The sequence below is a fragment of the Eucyclogobius newberryi genome, unplaced genomic scaffold, assembly GCF_026437365.1.
Source record: "Eucyclogobius newberryi isolate DKJ021-1_F unplaced genomic scaffold, fEucNew1.0.hap1 SCAF_18, whole genome shotgun sequence".
NCBI classification, from domain to species: domain Eukaryota; kingdom Metazoa; phylum Chordata; class Actinopteri; order Gobiiformes; family Gobiidae; genus Eucyclogobius; species Eucyclogobius newberryi.
Window position 1 is genome coordinate 4,061,906 of NW_027315812.1, and position 14,510 is coordinate 4,076,415.

At 52.4% G+C, this 14,510-nt stretch overlaps 1 protein-coding gene across 1 annotated transcript; it reads left to right on the plus strand.

Moving 5' to 3' along the window:
• The first annotated feature begins 242 nt into the window (after window positions 1–242).
• klhl15 (kelch-like family member 15) lies at window positions 243–14,114 on the plus strand. The gene is made up of 10 exons (XM_072450392.1): window positions 243–462; window positions 5,940–6,027; window positions 9,523–9,661; window positions 9,844–10,032; window positions 10,341–10,565; window positions 10,875–11,036; window positions 11,132–11,341; window positions 11,966–12,156; window positions 12,232–12,451; window positions 13,317–14,114. The coding sequence occupies exons 1-10, from the start codon at window positions 417–419 to the stop codon at window positions 13,839–13,841; spliced, it is 1,995 nt and encodes a 664-aa protein (XP_072306493.1). The 5' UTR covers window positions 243–416; the 3' UTR covers window positions 13,842–14,114.
• The last annotated feature ends 396 nt before the right edge of the window (window positions 14,115–14,510 follow it).

Below are 14,510 nucleotides of genomic sequence, written 5' to 3' on the forward strand. Positions count from 1 at the left end.
ACAAATAAATAAATTTGAGGTAAAAAACAATCTATGTAAAAAAATAAAAGATCGTAATAAAAACACAAAATAACTTTCATAGTAAATATAAATAAATAAATAAATATAATATTGAACTTTATGTAATTTAGAATATATTCGTCACCAACCTTTAAAATTGGTGATGATACTAAATAAAACAAACAAATAAACAAACAAACAAACAAACCAAACCAAACTTGCCCCTTCAATTTCCGCCCAAACCGGATATGACGTCGCTGCAGAAAATGGCGTCCGCGGAGCCTGCGCTTCTCGGCTCCGGGTCCGTCTAATCCAGCGGCTCGCTCTGCTCCCGGGAGTCCGCGGCCGAAACCATGCGCCTGCTGCCCGGCCGGACGCCTTCTTGACCCCGGGGACGCGCGGACAGCTCTTCCTGGATGTCTGAGGGCGCCAGAGCGGCCTGGTCGGACAGGGCTCGCCGAGGTGAGACGACTCCCGAGCGGCTAAAGCTAGAAGCGCCTTCACCCCCGGAGCGGAGCGCGATGTACGGGGCTCACGACACCGCGCGCTCGTGTTCACCGGCCACAGACGCACGCGGACGCACTTCCACCGCGCGTCGCGTCTGAGGCGTCATACTTGACGTGACGGTCAGTGGGAGGATTAGTGGTCAGTGTTTACCGCGGTGTGGAGCTTTGTTCCCGGGCAGGACGGGATGGATCCGGCGTGGACCTCGTTCTAGTGGCATTTCTGTACAAGAAAGAGGCTTAATGTGTTCTGTCATCAGATTGTCCAACATTATATTGATCTGTTTCAATAAATAACACTTGAGAATGTCCAGGGTCAAAGTCAGGTGCGTTTGTGATGATCAAATACTGTGATATAGACTCAAAATGGTATTGGAGCGTAAGGAAAAGTGTCATTTGTGGTAAAGTATGGCATATGTTGGTGGTATTTGTCCAGTAGAACATAAACAAATGTTGAAAGTCTTTTGTACTTTCACTTAAAATGCACAATTGAAGTAAAATATCATGTTAAATGTGTTTAAAGCCTCTCCGTCGTGATGTGTCTGAGGCTTTTACTTAACAAAACCACCTAGATCGTTTCAGAATAATCCCAGTTTCTTTATTGAAATCGCATTATTTCCACATTACCTCTGATCCATTCCAGAAAGTACAATGTATTTAAAGGATGAAGTAAATGAAGCTGTGATTGTGCGATTTAAAAGTCAAAACTACTTCTCTAAAGACTGTTGTGACTGAAGAGCCCACAGTGAACATGCCGCTTTTGTCCTCCAGGTGGCAGTAGAGAGCATGTACCGTCCTCCAGGAAGCAGTAGAGCGCGTGTACCGTCCTCCAGGTGGCAGTAGAGCGCGTGTACCGTCCTCCAGGTGGCAGTAGAGCGCGCGACCGTCCTCCAGGTGGCAGTAGAGCACGCAACCTTCCTCCAGGTGGCAGTAGAGCGCGTGTACCGTCCTCTAGGTGGCAGTAGAGCGCGTGTACCGTCCTCTAGGTGGCAGTAGAGCGCGTGTACCGTCCTCTAGGTGGCAGTAGAGCGCGTGTACCGTCCTCTAGGTGGCAGTAGAGCGCGTGTACCGTCCTCTAGGTGGCAGTAGAGCGCGTGTACCGTCCTCTAGGTGGCAGTAGAGCGCGTGTACCGTCCTCTAGGTGGCAGTAGAGCGCGTGTACCGTCCTCCAGGTGGCAGTAGAGCGCGTGTACCGTCCTCCAGGTGGCAGTAGAGCGCGTGACCGTCCTCCAGGTGGCAGTAGAGCGCGTGTACCGTCCTCCAGGTGGCAGTAGAGCGCGCGGACCGTCCTCCAGGTGGCAGTAGAGCAGCGCGCGACCGTCCTCCAGGTGGCAGTAGAGCGCGTGTACCGTCCTCCAGGTGGCAGTAAGGCAAGGCAAGTTTATTTGTAGAGCACATTTCATACACAAGGCAATTCAAAGTGCTTCACACAGCAGGAAAAATGCATTCAAATCACAAAGAAATTACAGAAATACAATAAAATTAACTAAATTAAAAATGATCAATCCAACTGATTTTCTAAACTAATAAAATCACAAACAAAAGAGAAGAGTGCAAAGAAAAAATCCTTTCAGTCATATGCGCAGCTAAACAAAACTGTTTTTAGCTTAGATTTGAACATGTCAGAGTAGAAGCCTGTCTCACATCTTCAGGAAGACTGTTCCAGATTTTAGCTGCATAAAACTGAAACGCAGATTCCCCATGTTTTGTCCTGAGAGGCCAGTGAGCAGGCCGTTACAGTAGTCTAATCTACTGGAGACAAACGCGTGGATAAGTCTCTCTAAATCTGGTTTTGACACTATATTTTTGATTTTGGCAATGTTTTTTAGATGGTAAAAAGCTGCTGATGTTATTGATTTGACGTGGCTATTAAAGTTCAAGTCTGAGTCCATTATTACCCCCAGATTTCTAATTTGGTTTGTAGGTTTTAGAGCGAGACTCTGGAGGTGACCGCTAACACTTTCTCTTTGTTTCTGTGGGCCAAAAACGATTATTTCAGTCTTGTCTGAGTTCAGCTGGAGAAAGTGACAAACTGATCTGTTGGATGCAGTGACAGAGTGAATCTACTGGTCCATAGTCACCTGCCGATAGTGAAACATAGATCTGAGTGTCGTCTGCATAATTGTGATAGGACACATTTTCACTGCGTATCAACTGACCCAACGGCAGCATGTAGAGGTTGAACAGAAGGGGACCCAGGACTGACCCTTGGGGCACTCCACAGGTCAGGGTCATGTGGTCTGAGACACAGCTACCAATTTCAACAAAGTACTTCCTGTCTTCCAGATAGGACCTTAACCCGTTTAGGGCAGTGCCAGTGATGCCCACCCAGTCCTCTAGTCTCTGTAAGAGGATCCCATGATCGACAGTGTCAAAAGCAGCATCAGATCTAACAGAATTAAGACTGAGGCTTTGCCCGTGTCAGTGTTCAGGCGGATGTCATTTGTCACCTTGACAAGAGCAGTCTCAGTGCTGTGATGAGGTCTAAAACCTGACTGAAAAACATCAAATGAGTTGTTTATTAAGAGGAAATCTGTGAGCTGTTGGTAAACAACCTTTTCAAGGACTTTGCCCCAAAATGGCAGATTAGAGATGGGCCGGTAATGTCTCAGTACTGCGGCATCAAGACTGCTCTTCTTTAGGAGAGGCTTTATGACCGCAGTTTTCAAAGACATTGGGAATGTTCCAGATTGAAGCGACATGTTAATTATGTGAGTGAATGGTGCTAACAAACTGTTCAGCACAGACTTTAGAAATTTGGTGGGTAACACATCAAGGCAGCATGTAGATGAACTCAGACTGGTGATGATCTCATGGACAGTTTTGTCAGTTACTGGTGCAAAGTGAGTTAGCTCTAAGTGTCTTGGTGGTTTTAGGGTAATTTTTTGCATTGTGGGATTTATAGCATTTTTAATGCCCTGAACTTTGTCATTAAAGAATAATGCAAACTCATTACACTTGGATGTGGAAATGAGTTCTAACGGCAGCTGAGCTGGAGGGTTTGTTAATCTGTTTACTGTGGCAAACAGGACACGCGAGTTGTTACTGCAGCTTCCAATTATTTCAGAAAAATATCTTTCCCTAGTTCTACATAAGATTAGGTTGTACATGTTCAGCTTTTCTTTGTAAATCTCTTTTTGAACCTGGAGCTTTGACTTGCGCCATTTCCGTTCGGCCCTGCGGCACTCCCTTTTCTGTGCCCTGACCGAATCATCATTTCTCCACGGCGCCTTCTGCTTATTTTTAACCATTTTAGCCTTTATAGGGGCGATGGTGTCCAGAACATTCAAAACACTAGATGTAACAGAGTTCAACAAATCATTTACATTAGAACATGAGACATTTTCAAAGTTTATCATTTCCATAAACAGTGCACCTGTGCCATCACTTATGTGTCTCCTCTGAACAACTGCAGGACCAACCGGAGGTTTGGGAGAAACAGACAGGTCAAAGAAGACACAGAAATGATCAGACAGAGCAACATCGATCACATTAACATTTGAAATATTTACCCCCTTTGTAATTATGAGATCTAGAGTGTGTCCTTTGCTGTGGGTGGGGCCTCTCACATGCTGAGTAAGACTGAAGGTTTCAAGGACAGCATCAAGCTCCTTAGCGTTTCTGTCACAAATATTATCAACATGCACATTGAAATCACCTGTAATGACCAAACCATCAAAGTCTGTGCATATGACTGAAAGCATCTCAGTAAAATCATCAATAAAACTTTGGCAGTGCTGGGGAGGCTTGTATAAAACAATGAAGAGAATGGATGGAGACCGTTTTAGCTCCATTTTAAAGGATACATACTCAAATGATGAAAACACCCCAAAAGACAACCTGCGGGTAATTATTTCATCTCTAAAGACAGCACAGACTCCACCCCCTTTTTTGTTTTCTCGTGTTTCAGATTCAAACTTAAAGTTGGGTGGAGCAGATTCTATCAGAACTACATTTCCTGTGTTTTTGTCAAGCCATGTTTCAGTTAAAAACATAAAATCAAGATTATAAGAAGAAATACAATTATTAATTAAGAGAGATTTGTTACATAAGGATCTGACATTTAGCACAGCAAGTTTCAGACTAGTTTTAGTGAGACTGGGCTTTATCTTTTCACAGGGAATATGAATCACATTTCTCAGATTGGGCTTGACTCGCATTTTGTTTTTCCATCTGTGTGATGATGTGACTACAGAAATAGCACTAGGGGGGGCTCTTTTTACATAGGGCCCCGGGTTGGTTTGATTTTTAATGTGACAATAAGTCCCGGCAACGCTGAGACCCAGTGCATCCTAGCTATGGGAGATACCAGGTGAAAGGCGAGGTTGGATGGGTGGTGGGGCTTTTGTAGCCAAGGAGAGTTTGGGACCAGGTGAGAGGCGAGGGGGGATGGGTGGTGGGGCTTTTGTTGGTGTAGTCGGCATAGCCCTTGCTATATTGGGCGTGAGTGGAGCCATCTTAATGCCTGATTTGATCAGACTTTCAAAATGGCTGGGAAGGCCCATGGGTGAGAGTGGAGATGAGAAGGAGAATGATGAATCTTTAGTGGGAGTAGATGTTGCAGGGGGAACCCAGGGCTGGTGTGAAGGCAGGGGCGATGACAGGGATGTTGTTGGGCTTGTCACAGATGGGTTCAAGGCCTTTGAAGATTGTTCCTTTGCTGGAGGTGAATGTGGAGCAGCTGGAGCTGAATCCTTTGCTGGTGGTGGTGGAGCAGCTGCTGATGAATCCTTTGGTGGAGGCTGAGGTTGTGGTGCTTTTGATGTTGAAACATTGGCTCGGTCTCTGGCTGATGGAGCAGGAATTCTTCTCTCATTCCTCTCTTCTCTAACTATCTGCTCAGGACCCTGTCCAGGCCCAGTCCAATGCCTCAGAGCGTGGAGCAGGTTCTCTGTCAGCACCCTCACTCCACCTCTGCATAGGTGGGGGCCATTTCTCTTAAACAGGTCCTCTCGTTTCCAGAATAGATAGAAGTTCTCAATGTAGTGTAGTCCTCTAGGGGTACACTCTTTGGCAGTAGAGCGCGTGACCGTCCTCCAGGTGGCAGTAGAGCGCGTGTACCGTCCTCCAGGTGGCAGTAGAGCGCGTGTACCGTCCTCCAGGTGGCAGTAGAGCGCGTGACCGTCCTCCAGGTGGCAGTAGAGCGCGTGACCGTCCTCCAGGTGGCAGTAGAGCGCGTGACCGTCCTCCAGGTGGCAGTAGAGCGCGTGACCGTCCTCCAGGTGGCAGTAGAGCGCGTGTACCGTCCTCCAGGTGGCAGTAGAGCGCGTGTACCGTCCTCCAGGTGGCAGTAGAGCGCGCGACCGTCCTCCAGGTGGCAGTAGAGCAGCGCGCGACCGTCCTCGTGACTGTCCCCTCAGACGCGTGGACAGTTCTCTAGTCTCAGTGGAACCACCTCCAGGTTCTTCATGGTTCTGTTTGTGTGTTTGTCGTCAGAACCGGGGAAACACAAAGTTTGGAAATGCGAGCGGCTCATCGCGTCCGCGCCGCCGAAGCCCGACATCGCTGACCCTGGCCCCAAAAGGTACGGCTCATGGTCCAGACCGCGCCGCACTGTCGGGGGTCCGGCTCATTCTGTTGTCCCTTTTCTGTTTCATAAACCGGGCAGAATCTGGTTCAGTTGCTATGGAAACCTATGGAAGCGCAGCCATGTTGAAGGTGCACGACGTAAACTTTTCTGGTGGAGGGTTTGTCACCGGAGAGTTTTCTGCTCTTCCTTGAATGTGGCACATTGGTATCATTTAGTGCTTAATTAGGCACTCGTTAGCCGGGCTGGGCACAGAAACACATTAAAGGAAGTCATTTTTAAAAAGTTCTTTTAGTTTTGAGTTTGATTGTGTTTTCCACGTCCAAACCAACAGATTAGAGAACATGGTGTACGTATGCTAACGCTAACACCTTCAGCTACATGACGTATGCTAACGCTAACACCTTCAGCTACATGACGTATGCTAACGCTAACACCTTCAGCTACATGACGTATGCTAACGCTAACACCTTCAGCTACATGACGTATGCTAACGCTAACACCTTCAGCTACATGACGTATGCTAACGCTAACACCTTCAGCTACATGACGTATGCTAACGCTAACACCTTCAGCTACATGACGTATGCTAACGCTAACACCTTCAGCTACATGACGTATGCTAACGCTAACACCTTCAGCTACATGACGTATGCTAACGCTAACACCTTCAGCTACATGAGGCACAGACAGAACTGTGGTAAGTGTCTGGTATGTTAATGTAACATATGAACAGTTATTCAGATAACTATAGCATAAAGAACATGCTAACAAGTTTAGCAAAGCATCAGTTTTACCCCAAATCACTAAATCCACTGAATTCTTCTTCCTCTGTGTCACTTCTAAACAACTCCACAAACTCCAGAGGAAGAGGAAGTGCAGATTCTTCTTCTGCGTCGCTCAGAGCCTAGCGCGCCCTCTTGTGGTTGTCAGTGTGAAAATAATCAACATGTAAAATGCAGTAAAACGTCATTCTGGAGTATAAAGGGGCTTCCACACCGCCGCGGCACGTAGTGCGTTATCCGCGGTGCGATTTCTTCGTTTTTGCGGCGCGATTGGTGCGTTTTCTTACGCTCTCGACGCTTTGAGCGCGAATGAGGCGGCCGATGCGGCTTGCGCAACGTGCTCAGATATGTTGAGGTCTCTGCAGCTGAAGCGTAGCAGCCGCCGCAGCAGCCAATCAGAGCTGACGCTCCAGTGACGTACGTATGTATTTCCCCTCGCATTTTTGGTATTCCCCGTGGAATTCCCCAAGAAGCGCCACTTTTTCCTTGCTCGTCAACAATGGCAGACGAAAGACTGATTGTGGCTGTTTGTGGGAGAAAGGAGCTGTACCATGTATTCACGGTGGAACAGAGACAGAAACAAACCAAAAATGCGAAAACAACACTCGATTTCTGCAATTTTACACAATGAAAGGCCACGACAACAACTCCACTGCTCATGCGACAACACCTCTACTGCGCATGTGCGCAGAGAGCTCAAGCGCGCCCTATGCGCGCCTGTGTACAGTGCGCGCCTGTGTACAGTGCCCGGGGCGTCGAGAGCGCGCGTCCGGTGCGTAAACCTTTCAAATGTACACGCACTCAAATTCTGCGTCGGGCGCAATTAGGCGTCTGCGGTGTGTACGTAGCTTCAGTCGCCAAAACTATGAACAAAGGTGTGACGTATAGTCTGGAAAATACGGTAAATCCACCAGGAAAGGCTCTGCGCACTGTCAAAAGAACGCGTGATAACATTTCCACTCTCACGCTTAGAAGAAAAGGACCAAATCAAGACCGTCCCATATGTTTCATCTTCATGTTGATGTATAACTGAAATGAAAATGTTCAAATGAGAAATAAAACACGTACAATTATTCAGATTCTGGTCATTTTCTTTCATTTCCCGCGTGACTAACCCTCTGAACCAGGCCCTGCCTTTAGCATGTGGGTGTCTGACTTCAGTGTGTGCACTCTTGTTCCCCTCAGAAGCTCCTCTTTAGAGTGTGCGTGTGCGCGCGCGCGCCCGGCCCTCGTCCTTCACGCACCCGGCCCTCGTCCTTCACGCGCCCGGCCCTCGTCCTTCACGCGCCCGGCCCTCGTCCTTCACGCGCCCGGCCCTCGTCCTTCACGCTCCGGCCCTCGTCCTTCACGCGCCCGGCCCTCGTCCTTCACGCGCCCGGCCCTCGTCCTTCACGCGCCCGGCCCTCGTCCTTCACGCGCCCGGCCCTCGTCCTTCACGCGCCCGGCCCTCGTCCTTCACGCTCCGGCCCTCGTCCTTCACGCGCCCGGCCCTCGTCCTTCACGCGCCCGGCCCTCGTCCTTCACGCGCCCGGCCCTCGTCCTTCACGCGCCCGGCCCTCGTCCTTCACGCGCCCGGCCCTCGTCCTTCACGCGCCCGGCTCTCGTCCTTCACGCGCCCGGCCCTCGTCCTTCACGCGCCCGGCCCTCGTCCTTCACGCGCCCGGCCCTCGTCCTTCACGCGCCCGGCCCTCGTCCTTCACGCGACCGGCCCTCGTCCTTCACGCGCCCGGCCCTCGTCCTTCACGCGGCCGGCCCTCGTCCTTCACGCGACCGGCCCTCGTCCTTCACGCGCCCGGCCCGGAGCGGCCCTCGTCCTTCACGCGCCCGGCCCGGAGCGGCCCTCGTCCTTCACGCGCCCGGCCCGGAGCGGCCCTCGTCCTTCACGCGCCCGGCCCGGAGCGGCCCTCGTCCTTCACGCGCCCGGCCCTCGTCCTTCACGCGCCCGGCCCTCGTCCTTCACGCGCCCGGCCCTCGTCCTTCACGCGCCCGGCCCTCGTCCTTCACGCGCCCGGCCCTCGTCCTTCACGCGCCCGGCCCTCGTCCTTCACGCGCCCGGCCCTCGTCCTTCACGCTCCGGCCCTCGTCCTTCACGCTCCGGCCCTCGTCCTTCACGCGCCCGGCCCTCGTCCTTCACGCGCCCGGCCCTCGTCCTTCACGCGCCCGGCCCTCGTCCTTCACGCGCCCGGCCCTCGTCCTTCACGCGCCCGGCCCTCGTCCTTCACGCGCCCGGCCCTCGTCCTTCACGCGCCCGGCCCGGAGCGGCCCTCGTCCTTCACGCGCCCGGCCCGGAGCGGCCCTCGTCCTTCACGCGCCCGGCCCGGAGCGGCCCTCGTCCTTCACGCGCCCGGCCCGGAGCGGCCCTCGTCCTTCACGCGCCCGGCCCTCGTCCTTCACGCGCCCGGCCCTCGTCCTTCACGCGCCCGGCCCTCGTCCTTCACGCGCCCGGCCCTCGTCCTTCACGCGCCCGGCCCTCGTCCTTCACGCGCCCGGCCCTCGTCCTTCACGCTCCCGGCCCTCGTCCTTCACGCGCCCGGCCCTCGTCCTTCACGCTCCCGGCCCTCGTCCTTCACGCGCCCGGCCCTCGTCCTTCATGTCCTTGGGGACATTCTTTTAAAACACTCACTTCTGGTTCGGTCACAAAAAGCTGAAACTTGAAATGGTGGTTTTATTGAGCTATTATGTGTTAAGCCCCTCCCCCTGTGCTCAGGTGTGTTATGTCGGGGGCGGATGTGGAGGTGTACCTGTCCCAGGTGCATGATGGGAGCGTGTCCTCGGGGTTCAGGGCGCTGTATGAAGAGCGCCTCCTGCTGGACGTCACGCTCATGATCGAGGAGCACCACTTTCAGGTCAGTCTCTTTAATACCGTGGATTAAAGCTCCAATGTGTAACATTTTAGACAAGAAGACCAAAGTGCTAAACCTTAAAGCCTTGTTGACCTCTGAACTTTCCACTTTTGAACACCAGAGGGCATATTTAACATGAAGGCAAGTGTAAACGAGCTCAGCCTTTATAATGACACGTGTTTTAGGCTCACAAGGCGCTGCTGGCCACTCAGAGCGACTACTTCAGGGTGATGTTCACGGCCGACATGAGGGAGCGGGACCAGGACAAGATCCACCTTAAGGGTCTGACGGCCGCCGGCTTTGGACACATCCTGAGGTTCATGTACTACGGCTCTCTGGAGCTCAGCATGCCCACGGTGCAGGAGATACTGCAGGTGAGAGGGCGGGGCGCGGGCGGGGCGCAAAGAGCTTGTGTGTGTGTATATATATATATATAATATATGACTCAAATACACACACAAAAATCAAAGTTCACTCGATACCAATAAAGTACCAAAAACTACATTTAAAAGTTGAAAAATGGATCAAAAACTGTCTTCTCTGTTTTAGCCCAATACAATAATGACTTGACTAAAACCCCGTCGACCGATTAATCGACCAAACATTTATGTGTCGGTCACTCTGTTTGGATCCAAAAGTCGCCCGTCCCTGTGAAACCCGTTTTTCGCCGTCTCGTTCTTAGGCCGCCATGTACGTGCAGCTGACGGAGGCGGTGGAGTTCTGCTGCTCCTTCCTGCTGGCGAAGATCTGCCTGGAGAACTGTGCTGAGGTCATGCGTCTGCTGGAGGACTTCAGCGTGGGCGTGGAGGGCGTCCAGGAGCAGCTCGACTCCTTCCTGCTGGAGAACTTCGTGCCGCTCATGAACCGGCCCGACTTCCTGTCCTACCTCAGCCTGGAGCGACTGCAGGTGAGCACAGGCCACGCCCACGAGGCCACGCCCACGAGGCCACGCCCACGAGGCCACGCCCACGAGGCCGCGCCCACGAGGCCACGCCCACGAGGCCGCGCCCACGAGGCCACGCCCACGAGGCCACACCCACGCGGCGTCGGAGACGGGCTTTAGAGCACCAAAATAAATGCATTGTGCTGTTGTTTTTACTAAAGGTTAATTTTAGATCTTTGCTTCAGCCTAAAACCAGAGATGTCACGATATCCAATTTGACTGTTATTGTGTATAAGAATATGTATTTCCGTGTGGTAATGGTCCCTCCTCCAGGCGTACCTGAACTCCGACGCCCTGAGCCGCTTCCCGGAGGTGGAGCTGTACGAGGCGGTCCAGTCCTGGCTCCGTCACGACCGCAGACGCTGGAGACACACCGACACCATCGTCCAGAGTCTGCGCTTCTGCCTCATGAGCCCCGCCAACATCTTTGAGAAGGTCAGACACCAACGGCGTTCGACTGCGCGCGTTTAACACTACTCCACCATCCATCAATTCGATCCAGAGTACGACGATTGCGGCTCTGATTCCAGGTCAAGACGTCGGAGTTTTACCGTTACTCCCGTCAGCTGCGTCAGGAGGTGGAGGTGGCGCTCGCGTACTTCCACGACGTGAACCAGCAGCCTCTGGTGGAGTCCAGGGCCAACCGGATCAGATCGGTCCGGCCTCAGACGGCCGTGTTCAGGGGGATGATCGGACACAGTATGGTCAACAGCAAGATCCTCCTGCTGCAGCGGCCCAAGGTTTCTGTCCATTATGTCTATTTAACTGGCTCAGAACCAGATCCATGTTCTATGTGGAGCTGGAGGATGTGGTGGGAGCTGGAGCTGGAGGATGTGGTGGGAGCTGGAGCTGGAGGATGTGGTGGGAGCTGGAGCTGGAGGATGTGGTGGGAGCTGGAGGATGTGGTGGGAGCTGGAGCTGGAGGATGTGGTGGGAGCTGGAGGATGTGGTGGGAGCTGGAGCTGGAGGATGTAGTGGGAGCTGGAGGATGAGGATGTGGTGGGAGCTGGAGCTGGAGGATGTGGTGGGAGCTGGAGGATGAGGATGTGGTGGGAGCTGGAGGATGTGGTGGGAGCTGGAGCTGGAGGATGTGGTGGGAGCTGGAGGATGAGGATGTGGTGGGAGCTGGAGGATGTGGTGGGAGCTGGAGCTGGAGGATGTGGTGGGAGCTGGAGGATGAGGATGTGGTGGGAGCTGGAGGATGTGGTGGGAGCTGGAGCTGGAGGATGTAGTGGGAGCTGGAGGATGAGGATGTGGTGGGAGCTGGAGGATGAGGATGTGGTGGGAGCTGGAGGATGAGGATGTGGTGGGAGCTAGAGGATGTGTTTTTCTACCTCGTTGACTCCGTTTCCCATGATCCTCAGGTGTGGTGGGAGCTGGAGGGCCCTCAGGTGCCTCTGCGGCCCGACTGCTTGGCCATCGTGAACAACTTTGCCTTTCTGCTCGGCGGAGAAGAGCTGGGCCCCGACGGAGAGTTCCACGCCTCGTCCAAAGTCTACCGCTACGACCCGCGGCAGAACTCGTGGCTGCGCATGGCCGACATGTCCGTGCCCAGGTCTGACTCGTCCCTCCGTCAATCATGTTGAAGCGAGTACAATCATGAGTCGTTCAAGTCTCCTTTTCACCCCAGGTCCGAGTTTGCGGTGGGCGTGATCGGAAAGTACATTTACGCCGTGGCCGGTCGAACGCGAGACGAGACGTTCTACTCCACGGAACGATACGACATCACGGAGGATCGCTGGGAGTTCGTGGACCCGTACCCGGTCAACAAGTACGGCCACGAGGGAACGGTGCTCAACGGCAAGCTGTACATCACCGGAGGGATCACCTCGTCCTCCACGTCCAAGCAGGTCAGAGTCCAGGCCGCGGAACGTTCTCCACCGAGTCGTTTAGTCCTCCATCCAGTCGTTTAGTCCTCCATCCAGTCGTTTAGTCCTCCATCCAGTCGTTTAGTCCTCCATCCAGTCGTTTAGTCCTCCATCCAGTCGTTTAGTCCTCCATCCAGTCGTTTAGTCCTCCATCCTCCATCCAGTCGTTTAGTCCTCCATCCAGTCGTTTAGTCCTCCATCCAGTCGTTTAGTCCTCCATCCAGTCGTTTAGTCCTCCATCCTCCATCCAGTCGTTTAGTCCTCCATCCAGTCGTTTAGTCCTCCATCCAGTCGTTTAGTCCTCCATCCAGTCGTTTAGTCCTCCATCCAGTCGTTTAGTCCTCCATCCTCCATCCAGTCGTTTAGTCCTCCATCCTCCATCCAGTCGTTTAGTCCTCCATCCTCCATCCAGTCGTTTAGTCCTCCATCCAGTCGTTTAGTCCTCCATCCAGTCGTTTAGTCCTCCATCCAGTCGTTTAGTCCTCCATCCAGTCGTTTAGTCCTCCATCCAGTCGTTTAGTCCTCCATCCAGTCGTTTAGTCCTCCATCCAGTCGTTTAGTCCTCCATCCAGTCGTTTAGTCCTCCATCCAGTCGTTTAGTCCTCCACGTCCAAACGGGTCAGAGTCCAGACCATGAAGCATAAGATTGGCCATTAACTTACACTTTACACAAAAAAAAAACATGCCCTGTAAAATGAACTGCTTAGGTTTTCGTGCTGCCAAGTGTCTTCATTCTGGACTGGTCACCAGGGGGCGACACTTCATCTTAGTGTTGTATAAATGAGACGGGCAAACTTGCCTGTGCGATGTTCTAACAAGATTCGATAAACCCGTTTATCTCTCTCAGGTGTGTGTTTTCGACCCAGGGCGAGAGGCTGGTTCAGGGGCAGGCCCTCCGGACAGGCCCCGCCCCTCCAGAGCCGTCCCCCTTTTATCGACCAATCACGGCGGTGGCTGCTGGGAGAACAAATCCAAAATGAACTACGCACGCTGCTTCCACAAGATGATCTCGCACAACGGCAAACTGTACGTGTTCGGCGGCGTGTGCGTGATCCTGCGCGCGTCCTTTGAGTCGCAGGGATGCCCTTCCACCGAAGTGTACGACCCGCAGAGCGACGAGTGGACCATCCTGGCGTCCATGCCCATCGGCCGCAGCGGGCACGGCGTAGCGGTGCTCGACCGGCAGATCATGGTGCTGGGCGGACTCTGCTACAACGGCCACTACAGCGACTCTATCCTCACCTTCGACCCCGACGACAACAAGTGGAAGGAGGACGAGTATCCCAGAATGCCTTGCAAACTGGACGGGCTGCAGGTGTGTAGTCTGCACTTCCCGGAGTACGTTTTGGAGCATGTGCGACGCTGTAGCTGAGGCTTTTTGTACGAGAAAGGGACGAAAGGATCGAGTCAAACCAGCACTGAGCTTCTGTTTAGCTTCTGTTTTGCTTCGAGGCTGCGGAGCTGCAGTCTGAATCGCTTTAGGAGTGAGACGACAGTATAAATGTGCAGTCTGAATCGCTTTAGGAGTGAGATGACAGTATAAATGTGCAGTCTGAATCGCTTTAGGAGTGAGATGACAGTATAAATGTGCAGTCTGAATCGCTTTAGGAGTGAGACGACAGTATAAATGTGCAGTCTGAATCGCTTTAGGAGTGAGATGACAGTATAAATGTGCAGTCTGAATCGCTTTAGGAGTGAGACGACAGTATAAATGTGCAGTCTGAATCGCTTTAGGAGTGAGATGACAGTATAAATGTGCAGTCTGAATCGCTTTAGGAGTGAGACAGTATAAATGTGCAGTCTGAATCGCTTTAGGAGTGAGACGACAGTATAAATGTGCAGTCTGAATCGCTTTAGGAGTGAGACGACAGTATAAATGTGCAGTCTGAATCGCTTTAGGAGTGAGATGACGGTATAAATGTGCAGTCTGAATCGCTTTAGGAGTGAGACGACAGTATAAATGTGCAGTCTGAATCGCTTTAGGAGTGAGACGACAGTATAAATGTGCAGTCTGAATCGCTTTAGGAGTGAGATGACGGTA

Coding starts and splice junctions, on each gene's coding strand:
- klhl15 (XM_072450392.1), top strand. CDS start 417: ATGTCTGAGGGCGCCAGAGCGGCCTGGTCGGACAGGGCTCGCCGAG. Junction 6,028..9,522: donor GCTGACCCTGGCCCCAAAAG/GTACGGCTCATG, acceptor CCCTGTGCTCAG/GTGTGTTATGTCGGGGGCGG. Junction 12,157..12,231: donor GCCGACATGTCCGTGCCCAG/GTCTGACTCGTC, acceptor TTTTCACCCCAG/GTCCGAGTTTGCGGTGGGCG.